At 63.7% G+C, this 11,708-nt stretch overlaps 2 protein-coding genes across 6 annotated transcripts; one reads left to right on the plus strand and one right to left on the minus strand.

The window, feature by feature from the left end:
* The first annotated feature begins 54 nt into the window (after positions 1–54).
* Positions 55–7,883, plus strand: KIFC2 (kinesin family member C2). Of its 5 annotated transcripts, none has more exons than XM_063607011.1 (18): positions 60–281; positions 522–600; positions 721–872; positions 965–1,103; positions 1,247–1,392; positions 1,476–1,541; positions 1,621–1,749; positions 2,091–2,168; positions 2,296–2,410; positions 2,485–2,540; positions 3,031–3,139; positions 3,250–3,407; positions 5,697–5,801; positions 5,893–6,014; positions 6,116–6,239; positions 6,332–6,461; positions 6,550–6,806; positions 6,898–7,883. In XM_063607011.1, the coding sequence occupies exons 1-18, from the start codon at positions 183–185 to the stop codon at positions 7,153–7,155; spliced, it is 2,322 nt and encodes a 773-aa protein (XP_063463081.1). In that variant the 5' UTR covers positions 60–182; the 3' UTR covers positions 7,156–7,883. The 5 variants fall into 5 exon arrangements, with proteins under 5 accessions (XP_063463078.1, XP_063463079.1, XP_063463081.1 ...); XM_034966930.3 differs by having other exon boundaries at positions 62–281; positions 2,485–2,594; XM_063607008.1 differs by having other exon boundaries at positions 55–281; positions 6,550–7,883.
* Positions 7,479–11,683, minus strand: FOXH1 (forkhead box H1). Its single transcript, XM_003819414.4, has 4 exons — positions 11,280–11,683; positions 9,350–9,741; positions 8,924–9,028; positions 7,479–8,823 (listed from the first exon to the last, which is right to left on the minus strand). The coding sequence occupies exons 2-4, from the start codon at positions 9,521–9,523 to the stop codon at positions 8,005–8,007; spliced, it is 1,098 nt and encodes a 365-aa protein (XP_003819462.2). The 5' UTR covers positions 9,524–9,741; positions 11,280–11,683; the 3' UTR covers positions 7,479–8,004.
* Between the last annotated feature and the right edge of the window lie 25 nt (positions 11,684–11,708).

An 11,708-nucleotide genomic window follows, 5' to 3' on the forward strand; every position in this document is an offset into this window, starting at 1 on the left:
TGCGGCCGCGGGCACCTCTTTCTAGTACCCCCGTCCCCGCGCTCGCCTTCCAGCCGTGGGAGCCGGGCCGTGGGGGCGGCCGTCGCGAGCATGCGCACCGGCACTGCGGCGGGCGGGCGCCGAGTCTGGGCGCGGGGACGCGGGGCGGCGCGAAGCGGGGCCCTCTGCCGCCCCGCGCTCCCATGTACGCCTTTTACTCGTTGCTCATCTACATCTTCTACAGCCTCTTCCGCAGGGATGGTGGCGCCGCGGCGGCCGCGGAGCCCGGGGACCCCGCCCAGGTGAGCGGGGCTGGCCGTGCAGCCCGTCGTCCCCCGCCGCCTGCCCCACCCCCACGCCGAGGTTCCCGGGGCGGGGGCGGCCACGGGGCGCGGGGCGACGGGGCCGTGCCGAGTACCCTCGGCTCGGCCCCGGTGCTGGAAGCGTAGACTTCGGCCCCAATCCTCCGGCCCGGTTCGCGGAGGGAAGGGGCCAGCAGGCTGCCTGCTCCCTCCTCAGGGGCGCCCCTGTCCCCTCCCTAGAGAGCCCGCAAGCCCCGGGGTCGCCGGCGCCCAGACCTGCCCGCGCCAGAGCTGTGGACCGAGCTGACCGGCCTGGCCGGTAGGTGCGGGCTGGGAGTCCCGCGGTGCGAGGGCGGTGCCGGGACCTCCCAGGGAGGGGCGGAGGCCTGGCTCCAGCACGTGACCCGAAATGTCTCCCGCCCTCCTCCCTGACCGGCAGCCAGCTCCGAGCCTGAGGATGGGTCGGAAGGCGCAGCCGAGGGCCGCGCGGCCGCGGTGTCCCTGGAAGAGGCCCTACTGCGCCTCGCCGAGTTCCTCTCCGTCCAGCTGGGGGCGGAAGAGAGCTGCGGGAGCCCGGCGGACCTGGGCCAGGTGAGCGCGGCGGAGGGGGCTGCTGGCAGGTACTACCTGCGCCGGCCCTCCTGGCTCTCACAGCCCTGCTCCGATTCTTGTCTCCTTCGCAGTCTGGCGAGGTCCCCCCACTGTTGACAGTGACCAGTCAGCTCTTGGCCCTTCTGGCATGGCTTCGAAGCCCCAGGGGGAGGCAGGCCCTGCTCCAGGGGACTCAGCCAGCCCCTCGGGTCCGGCCCCCCTCTCCAGATGGTGAGTAAAGGACAGTAAGTTGAAGAAGAACTCTGGAGGGAGCAAATCCCGGTAGAACCTGGGGGGCCTGGAGTTCGGGGTCATGTTCCGGAAGATTTGGACTAGAGACCTCTTCAGTGCTAACTGGGCCCACCCTACTCCAGGATCCACATCCCAAGAAGAAAGCCCTTCCCACTTCACCGCAGTCCCAGGCGAGCCACTGGGGGATGAGACCCAGGGACAGCAGCCCCTCCAGTTGGAGGAGGATCAGAGGGCGTGGCAGCGGCTGGAGCAGCTCATCCTGGGACAGGTGAGGTCCCTGGAGCCAGAAGGGATTGCCGGCTGGGACGCCAGAAAAAGGAGGTCCACCCTGTCTCTCTTACTTCTCCCCAGCTGGAGGAGCTGAAGCAGCAGCTGGAACAGCAGGAGGAGGAGTTGGGTCGACTGCGCCTGGGCGTGGTGAGGCTGCAGGGGGACCTGGCAGGGCCGGGCATGGAGGGGGTGCTTCAGGTGAGTGCCGAGGTTTCCTCTCCACCAGGGGGCGACGGACTCAGAGAAAAGGGTTCAGCATCTGACTCTGGAGAACGAGGCCCTGAAGCAGAGCCTGAGTCTCATGCGGGACCTCCTGCTGCACTGGGGCCCCGGGCCCCCCAACAGGGCTCCGCAGGTACTCTGCTCCCGAGCTGCAGCCGTTCCTGCAGCCTGGGGCTCTTGCACACCTGGCATGCAGCCACAGGGCCCGAGCCTCCTCAGGACCTACCGGGATGGTCTGTGTAGGGCAGCCCCATCAGGGAGGCTGATGCCAATGGGAAGACCCCCCTCTCCGTGGCTCCTCTGAGTGGCTGACCCCAGGAGAGCAGAGGGACTGTGGGAAGGAGGTCTGCGTGGAGTTGGGAGGCATGGGTTCACAGCCAGCTCTGCCCACCTCTTGACTTGACTTTCCCATCTGTGAAATGGTACCGCAGACCGTCCCTCTCTGAGTCCCTCCTGGCCCCCACCCTCCCGCAGGAGGAGGCGGAGGCATTGCTAGAGCTCCAGGGCCGGCTTCAGGAGGCCCAGGACACCACAGAAGCCCTCCGAGCCCAGGTGGGCATGGGGCCCAGGGATCCATGGCTCAGGGGTGAGGTGGGCTGGGGTGCTGGGAGGAGCTTATCTGAGGCAGGGCCTGGTAAGTGCCTGTTTCCTCAGTGACGGGTGGGGTTGGGCGGGGCAGCTGGGGGTGCAGGAGGTGCAGCTGCAGGGCCTTCAAGGGGCCCTCCAGCAGCTCCAGCAGGAGACGGAGCAGAACTGCAGGCGTGAGCTACAGCAGATGCATGGGCAGTTGGCAGGTAAGGGTTGGGGCTGGGGCTCACGGGAGGTCCTGGAGGCTGGGCCTTCCCTTCCAACAGACTTCCCTCTCCAGGACTTCGGGCACGGATGGCCAGCCTGCGTCAGGGCTGCGGGGACCTCCGAGGTTTGGTCAGCACCTTTACCCAGAGCTGTCAGGGTTCGCTGAGTGAGGCCCGGGGCCAGGTCAGGACCCCTCCGCGCCTAGCCCCTCCTCTCTGGGCAGCCTATTCACTGTTCTTTTGACGGGGGCGCTCCTGGGGAGTTGGCTGTACTAATAAGTGGGGCTCTGGAACCCAAACAGCTTCTGTGTGACCCAGGGTGGGATTCCACTTCTGGGCCTTGTTTTAATTCTATGCATACTTGGTTGACAGTAAACTCTTAAAGCATTGCCCAGAAGCACGGAGGAGACAGATGATGTGGTGTTCCTGCCTGTCATTCCTGGGCTTTATCCTGGGGTTACTCAATGATGTCCCCAGGGGCCCAGAGCCACTGAAAGTTGTGGCTTAGCACAGCTGAGCGGGCCTGTGGGGGCTCCCTGCTGCTCTCAGGACCCTCCCACCCCCCACCTCCGCAGCTCCTTGGCTGACCCCTTGCCTTCTGTACATCCCTCTTCCCTCAGGTGTCCTGGGCCTTGGGGGCACTGTCATCTGGAGGGCCTGGCACTCAGCTCCCTGAGGGGCAGCAAGGGCCCCCAGCCGGATGCCCAGGGCGGCTGCCAGAACTCAAGGGTATGACAGGCTTAGGAGCCTAGCGGGGCAGGGAGGGTGGCTGGAAGAAGTGCAGCTTCTCTGTGCTTTAGGGTCTGCGAGGCATTCTGCTGATCTGATCCCCACTGCAGGAAATATCCGTGTGCTGTGTCGGCTGAGGCCAGGGACATCCTCCAGCCTTGTGAGCGTGGAGCCAGGCCCAGGGGGCACCGTCACCACCTGCTACCGGGGGCGCCATCGTCGATTCCGCCTAGACTGGGTCTTCCCTCCAGACGCCAGCCAGGAGGAGGTGACAGCCTGCCTTTGCAGCCATCCTGACCCTTTTTCAGAGTTCCCTGAAGAGCAGGAGAGGCTCCAGTTTCCCCTTCCCAGTCTGGGTGTCCACCTGGAGGAGAGAGGGTGGCTGGGCTCTAGCCAGGAAGGAAAGGGAACCGAGGGGGCTGGGAAGCAGGGCAGGCAGCCCAGCTTGGTGCCTCCTGCTCCCAGGCTTCACTGCCTGCCCACTCCCCTTTGCTGGGGTCCAGGGTCTGCCCAGCTATGAGGGCCCCTCATTGCTTTATGGCCCCAAGGCAGGCGGTGGGTGGTGGGGGCCGTGGGTGAGGAGGCAACCTTCTAGTCTTAGTGTGCTCTCTCTGCCTTGCCTGGATCCCACTCTCCTTCCCCACCCTTTTCCTGCCAGACACCTGTGGAAAAGCAGGGGCTTCAGCCCCAGCCCACCCCACCTTCACACACGTTTTCATCTGCACGTGCCCTTTGCTGCTACAGCTCCCACAGCTGAGGAGATGGCAGCTCAGAGCCAGGGGAGACTAGGTAAGGGGCAGAATGGCAGCGACTCCCAACCAGGCTGCCTGCCAGCCTCACAGGGACAGGGGGACGACTGCCCAGCCGGTGGCCGGGGTCACCCTGACTCCCTCTTTTCCAACCACTTTTTCCTTCATCCCACACATTCCTCTGGCCTTAGCCCCACCCCACACTGCAGCACTGCGCAGGGCATGCCTTGTGCACCGTCCTCTGGACAGCCGTCCTGGACAGGGGCCTCTAAGTCAATGTGTCTGAACCAAAGGCATCTGTGGACAAGCCCCTCATCTGTGTTCCCGTTTCTGCAGTGGCGCCATGATGTGCTCCTGAATGTCATCCACAGTGCCACCTCCATCCAATCATGGAACCTCAGTGACCACACAGAACACAGAATTCTAGATTCTAGCCTTGTGGCTGTCTTCAAACAGAGCTGACAGCCCACCCTGTTAGCAGCGACCTTCTGGGCATAAAAGCCAGCCATGTTGTTGCTCAAAAGACTGTTGGTGTCCAGTGCCAATGGGGTGAATGTCCTAACCTTGTGTCTCTCTCAGCACCTGTCTGTGCCTGGGCTCCAGCAGGCCTGGCTGGCCACCATCCCCCGTACCTGCAGGCCCTTCCTGGGGTCACGCCTTGTGAGCCAGGTACTGGTGTGGCCGGCCCTCTAGGTGCACTGCCACGAGTGTTCACAGCAGGTGCCATTGCAGCCCTTATCTCTCAGGGGAAACTGAGGCACAGGAAGGCCAATGAGTAAGCTCCAATCATACCCAGGTTTGAACCGAGCAGTCACGCCCCAACATCTGGGCTCTTTTTTTTTTCTTTATTTTTGAGATGGAATCCCACTCTGTCGCCCAGGCTGTAGTGCAGTGGTGCGATCTTGGCTCACTGCAACCTCCGCCTCCTGGGTTCAAGCAATTCTCCTGCTTCAGCCTCCGAAGTAGCTGGGATTACAGGTGCGTGCCACCATGCTCGGCTAATTTTTGTATTTTTAGTAGAGACGGGGGTTTCACCGCGTTTGCCAGGCTGGTCTTGAACTCCTGACCTTGTGATCTGCCTGCCTTGGCCTCCCAAAGTGCTGGGTTTACAGGCGTGAGCCACCTCGCCCAGCCCATCTGGGCTCTTTTAAACATTTTTTAAATTTTTTACTATATATATATGTATATGTATTTTTTTTGGACAGTCACGCTTTGTCATCAGGCTGGAGTGCAGTGGTGCAATCTCAGGTCACTACAACCTCTGCTTCCCGGGCTCAGGAGATCCTTCCACCTCAGCCTCCCGAGTAGCTGGGACCACAGATGTGCAACACCATGCCTGGCTAATTTTTTTGTAGTTTTTGTACAGACGGGGTTTCACCGTATTGCCTAGGCTGGTCTCAAACTCCGGAGCTCAACCAATCCACCCGCCTCGGCCTCCCAAAATGCTGGGATTTATTTTTCTTTTTTTCACGTTGGCTTCCACATTAAGGACACCACACCTGCGCTCTTAACTGCTGTCCCCAGGTCTCCTACGTGGTCTTCAGGACTCCAGAGCCTCTGCATAGGCTGTTCCTCTTCTCATTGTGTCTTTTCCCTTCTTTGCCTGGCAAATTCTTGCAAGCACCACCTTCTCTAGGGAGACAGAGGGTCTCTGTAGGACACACCCTCCCCCATGGTCCCTTAGAGCCATCCTCCCAGGGGACTAGGCTCTGCTCACACCTGCCTTCATGGCACTCCCCACCCCACCAAATAGGGCATAAACAGGCAACGTGGGGAGGACTCAAAACACATTCTCCCGCCTCCCGCAGGTCTTCAGAGAGCTGGAACCTGCAGTGCTGTCCTGCCTCCGAGGCTACAGCGTCTGCATCTTCACCTATGGCCAGACAGGCACCGGGAAGACCTACAGCATGGAGGTGGGACAGAGCTCACGCCCCAGTGGGAGAGGCCCCAGGGGCCCTGCATGACTTGGATGTGAGCCCGGTGTGCACCCCACCCCATCCTCAGGGCCCTCCTGAGGACCCCGGCATAGTTCCTAGGGCGCTGCAGTCGCTGTTCCGGGAGATGGGGGCCGGCCGGCAGCACCGGGTGACACTCAGCATGGTGGAGATCTACAATGAGGCTGTCAGGTGGGCTACTCCACCAGGGAGGCCTTCTCCCCACCCCTGGCCCAGGGCCCTTCCGGATTTCCAGAGAATTCTGGAACCAAGACCTTCCCCTTTCTCACCAGGGACCTCCTTGCTCCAGGGCCTCCCGAGCGCCTGGCCGTGAGGCAGGGCCCAGAAGGCCAGGGCGGGATCCAGGTGGCTGGCCTCACCCACTGGGACGTGCCCAACCTGGAGACATTGCACCAGGTAGGGCTGCACCGCTCTCCGAGACCCCGCCCCGTGCTTCCACTTGGGGGCGGGGACCCTGCACCTAACCAGCCCTTCGCTCCGCCTTCCAGATGCTGAAACTGGGGAGGAGCAACCGGGCCACCGCCGCCACCGCCATGAACCAGCGCAGCTCCCGCTCGCATGCCCTGGTCACGCTGACGCTGCGCGCGGCGTCTCCACCGCGCGCTCCAGGCACCGCAGGTACCACGGCCGGTGCCTGAGCCCTGCGGAGTCTCCAGCGCACCCGAGGCCCGGCCTTCCCCCATGTCGGGCTCGCTCGCCCCTCTAGGCACGCTGCACCTGGTGGACCTGGCGGGATCCGAACGCGCACGGAAGGCAGGGGCGGCCGGCCCGCCGCGGGGAGACCCAGACGGCGCCCGGCGCCTGCGGGAGGCCCAGACCATAAACCGATCGCTGCTGGCGCTAGGAGGCGTGATGGCCGCACTGCGGGCCCACCGGCCGCACGTGCCCTTCCGCGACTCGCAGCTCACGCGACTGCTGCAGCCGGCGCTGGGCCCAGGCACCACCGCGGTGCTGCTGCTGCAGGTGGGCGCCGGGGCGGCGCAGGCGCGGGGCAGGTGTGTGCATGCCGGTCGCCGCCCACCCGGGCCCGCCCACCCGCGCCTCTTGCCCGCAGATCTCCACGCGGCCGGAGGATCTCGGGGAGACAGTCTGCTCACTCAAGTTCGCCGACCGAGTGGGTCAAGTGGAGCTGGGGCCAGCCCGGCGCCGCAGGGTCCCGCGCTCCTCCGGGACGCCCTCTTCCCTCAGTACCGACACTCCGCTCACCGGGACCCCCTGCACCCCTACGCCGTCCCCTGGCAGTCCTCCATGCCCCAGTCCCGACAACGGCTCGGGCTCGGCCCTCGCGCCCGCAGAGGGCCTGCCCCTGTAGTCCTGGGTCGCGGCCCTGCCCATGGGGTCTCAGGCCAGGTCTCTGCTGGCAGAGGCGGTAGTAAAGTCCCTGTACCCCGTCTCCCAGGGCACAAGCTCCCTAGCCTCTTTGGATCCACTGCCCCTGAGCTCCCAGAGTCACCCCTCCACCTCCGCAGCCAGTGAAGTGTGTTGTGCCTGCTGAAGTGATCACCCCCCGCCCCCAGCCCTGCATCAGGCCACAGGTCTTGGCTTTCTCCTTATCACCATTTGCTGTTATCACGGCACACAGCAGGGAATCCCAGGCCCCCCGCCAAGTGGCTACCCAAGTCACCACTCCTGACCCAAAAATCAGGCATGGCATTAAAACGTTGCAAATTCCTTTACTGTTATCCCCACCACCGCCAGGACCATGTAGGGTGCAGTCTTTACTCCCTAACCCGTTTCCCGAAAAAGGTGCTACCTCCTTCCCAGACAGACGAGAGAGGGCAGGACTTCAGGCTGGATCCACCACTGGGCTCTCCCTCCCCCAGCCTGGAGCACGGGAGGGGAGGTGACGGCTGGTGACTGATGGATGGGTAGTGGGCTGAGAAGAGGGGACTAGGAAGGGCTATTCCAGGCTCAGCCCTGCTCCTGCAGCTTTGCCGCTGAGTGTAGGAAAAACAGAGGCATGACAGACCAGGGTGAGGGTTGTGCCCAGCTGGGCCACGGCCATGCGTGGGGTGGTCCAATAAACACCGTGGACTCCCAGCAAGGCTGCTGCCTGGTGTTTCGAGGCTGCTGTGGTCGCAGACAGCCGCCTCGCCTTGGCTCCCTGTCAACAAGGTGGGGGTGGGAGCGGGAGGGAGGAGCGGCCCCTGTCTTAAGAGCCTCACAGGCTGCACCAGGAGAGCAGCCAGCCTGGGCCAGGGGCCGCCAGGTCCCGAGGGTGGCTGACCCAAACGTCGTAGATGCTTTTGTTGGGTGGCACCCCCTGGAAGAGGGCGTCTAGATCGCAGAGCAGCCCTGGGGGCCCTCGGGTTTCAGGGGCCACCCCCCAGTAGGCAGGGCTGGTTGACGGACACCGGGGACAGGAGGTGGGTGGTGGTGCCAAGGGCATTACCACATTGGGAGTGTAGATAGGCAAGTAGGAGGTGGGCAGCTGCCCCCAGAGGGAGGCCCTGTGTCCCCCGCTGGACCGTCCCCCAGGAACTGCGGTGCCCTGCAGTAAGTGGAGAGGCCAGGCCCTAGGCTCTGGGGAGAGGGTTGAGGGCCCGATGGCTCCCCCCTGCACAGTCTCCCCCTCCACTCTCGTGGGGCCAGGAAGGGGGCAGAGGGGCCACAGAGGTCTCTCAGAAGAGGGAAGGGGTGGGGTGGGCACCGCCTCCTCCCCACTGTTCCCTGTGCCTGCAGGAACTGGGCTGCTCTGTGGAGCTAGCCCCGGCCAGGGTGCCCCCTCCCCGGACCCTCCTAGCAGGGACTTGATGCTGAAGCCCTCACTGGGTGGTGGCGGGGGAGTGGGCGGCCGGTATGGCCGGCCGTGCAGCACGTAGGGGCCCAGGTCCTTGGCGAAGGCTCCACGCGCACCTCTGTTCTGCCAGCGCCGGCACAGGGCGGTGTTCTGCAGCCGGAGCGCCTCAGCTGGGATCAGGCTCACGTCGACCGCCCAGAAGTTGCCCTTGGCCTGGGGCTTTGCAGGGTCCTTGGGCACCTGGGTGTGGGGGTCAGACATGGGTGGGGCTGCCCAACCTTGGATGCTCAGGACTTCCGCGCGCGCTCCGCCCCCGGGCTCCGACCCTGGCCTGCCCCACCTTGCGGAAGCATCGGTTGGAGGAAAGGTTGTGGCGAATGGAGTCTTTCCAGCCCTCGTAGTCTTCCCTGAAGAAGGGGAACACGGCCTGGACCTGACGGATGATCTGAAACCGCCAGGCGGCCGGCCGGCGCCGTGAGCCCAGACGGGGAGGGGGTAGCGCCCTCCCCCTCCCCCACTACCGGGCTCAGGGGCGCGCGGTGCCAGCCCCTGCTGTCCCCAAAGAAAGACATTTCTGCGCGGAAGCGCGGCAGAGGGGGCAAGGGGCTCCCGGAGAAGGGTCGTGCCTTGAGGCCCTCAGCTCTCAGGACTGGTCCCACTGGCATACCTGGGTGGGCTAGGAAGGGGTGGGGGTCAGGGCTTGAACCTGGAAGTGGGTGGGGAACGAGTCTGGGGAAAGAGAGAGTGGGGGCCGGGGCCCGCTCACCTGGGCCAGCTTCAGTCTGCGGGAGGGAGCGGCCTGAATCACCAAGGCGATCATGGCCAAGTAGGTGTAGGGGGGCTTGTCATGTCGCAGGTACCTCTTCTTCCTCCTCTTAGGGGGCTGGGAGGGCGACTCTGCCTCTGGGGGCCCCAGGCGGGAGCCGCTGCAGGGCCCCATGCGGGACGGTAGACAGCGTGGGCAGGGGCCTGGCCGGGTGGAGGGTGCAGGGCGGTGGGGCAGTGTAGAAGGCAGGGCCGGGACCTGAGGCCGGGCTGGGGCAGGCGGGCTGGGGCCTTTATCATTCGGATGGAAGGGGGAGGGGAGGGAAGGGAGGAAGAGGCTGTGGGGGAGGGGAGCATGCCGAGGGCTTCCACAATTAGCAGGTTTTGGTTAATCTGGAAGGGAGGGGCAGAGAGGATTCTAGTGGGGGCTTCTCCTGAGGCCTCAGTCTCCACCCCTGAGTTGCCTTTGGGTGGCCAGGCCCGGCTTCAAAGGGGCTGCGATGACCCATCGCTACTTTATCCCGTCTTCCCTGCTCAGGTTTCAGGACCCCATTTAACAGATGGGGGAGTATTTAGCCCATGCCAAGCTCCCAAGGCGTGGGGCGCCCCTGGAGTTCAAGATCTAGCAGCTGCTAGTAGGCCCTGAACTATGGGAGCTGGATACCCACCCAGGACATGATCAGGTGGAGCTTCCTGGAGGAGAAGGCCATGAAGCCCCCACCCTAGGAACAAAAGGGGGACACATTGACTCAACTGATTTCCTGGGAGTTGCTTGAGGAGCCCAGGTGGACCGCTCACCTCCTCCTCCCTAGCCATCTCTGCTCCTCCACCCAAGCAAGGCTGGTATTGCGTATCCTGCCCCAAAGCCCAGGTTCTCCTCCCTCACAAGGGGCAAGTTTGCCCAAGAGGATAGCAGCTCTGGGAATTAGCAGCGGTGGTTGGTGCTGGCACCAGGCCAAGGGCCCCCAGACACACGGGGGCCCAGGGATATGCTTTTGCCCTTCACTCTGAGAATTCAGCTTTTCTTGTGCAGCCTCCACCATGATAACCTCAAAGGGCTGAAAATCTGCAGCATACGGTGGGGTCCAGCACACCCTGAGGTGCGGAGGGGAGGGACAGGCAGCAAGTGTCCAGGAGGAGGAGGCCTGGGCCGTAAGGGGCCTTGTATGTGGGGTGCCACACTGCTCCTGCCCCCCACACCCCTGGTCGGGTGGTGCCCCTTTTCCTTCTATCTCTGACTCTCCCCTCAGACCCCACGTGGTTTCCCTCAGGATTCCTGTCCCCACCTCTCTGCTGTGTTCCCTAGGTTATGGCTGCACAATCCTGTGCCTCATGAGGCTAATACTTGTGGCCACTTCACCCCATTCGGTCAGCAAGGCGTCGTTCTTTTCTACAAGTGTTTGTTGTTGTTGTTGTTTTGAGACAAGGTCTCACTCTGTTGCCCAGGCTGGAGTGCAGTGGTGTGATCTGGGCCCCGTGCAGCCTCCACCTCCCCCGCTAGGGCGATCCTCCCGACTCAGCGTCCCGGGACTACAGGCGTGCGCCACAGAGCCCAGCTAATTTCTTAATTTTTGGTAGGGACCGGGCCTGCCTATGTTGCTCAAGTTGGTCTCCCGGGCTCAAGCGACCCACTGGCCTCGGCCTCCTCCCAAAGTGCTGGGATTACAGACGTGAGCCACCGCGCCGGGCCTTTCCCATAAGTTTTTTTTTTTTTTTGAGACGGAGTCTGGCTCTGTTGCCCAGGCTGGAGTGCAGTGGCGTGATCTCGGCTCACTGCAAGCTCCGCTTCCCGGGTTCATGCCATTCTCCTGCCTCAGCCTCCCGAGTAGCTGGGACTACAGGCACCCGCCACCACGCCCGGCTAATTTTTTTGTATTTTTAGTGGAGACGGGGTTTCACCAGGTTAGCTAGGATGGTCTCGATTTCCTGACCTCGTGATCTGCCCGCCTCGGCCTCCCAAAGTGCTGGGATTACAGGCGTGAGACACCGCGCCCGGTCTCCCGTAAGTTTTAAGGCACCCCCCTCTCCACTGGCGCTTCCTTGGTGGGGCGCTGGAGGCTCCCCAAGTTCTGACCGCTCTTCTCCGACCGCACTGTCCTGGGCCCGAAACCACCCCCAAAGCTGCCACTCATTCCGCTGGCGCCCGTCCCGTTGCCCGCGATGACTCGGTTTTGTCCAGCATAAATCAATGACCACCGTCCCGGGAGCCTTGGAGCACTTTGAGCCATTCCCGTCCCACCCACGCCCCAAGGAGGTCCCAGCCGCGGACGACTCGCCCGGCCGCCCGCAGCTGTCTGCGTTGGCCCCGACCCCCGACCGTCCCTCCCCAGGCCCCGCCCCCGACCGTTCCTCCCCCCAGG

The sequence above is a fragment of the Pan paniscus genome, chromosome 7, assembly GCF_029289425.2.
Source record: "Pan paniscus chromosome 7, NHGRI_mPanPan1-v2.0_pri, whole genome shotgun sequence".
NCBI classification, from domain to species: domain Eukaryota; kingdom Metazoa; phylum Chordata; class Mammalia; order Primates; family Hominidae; genus Pan; species Pan paniscus.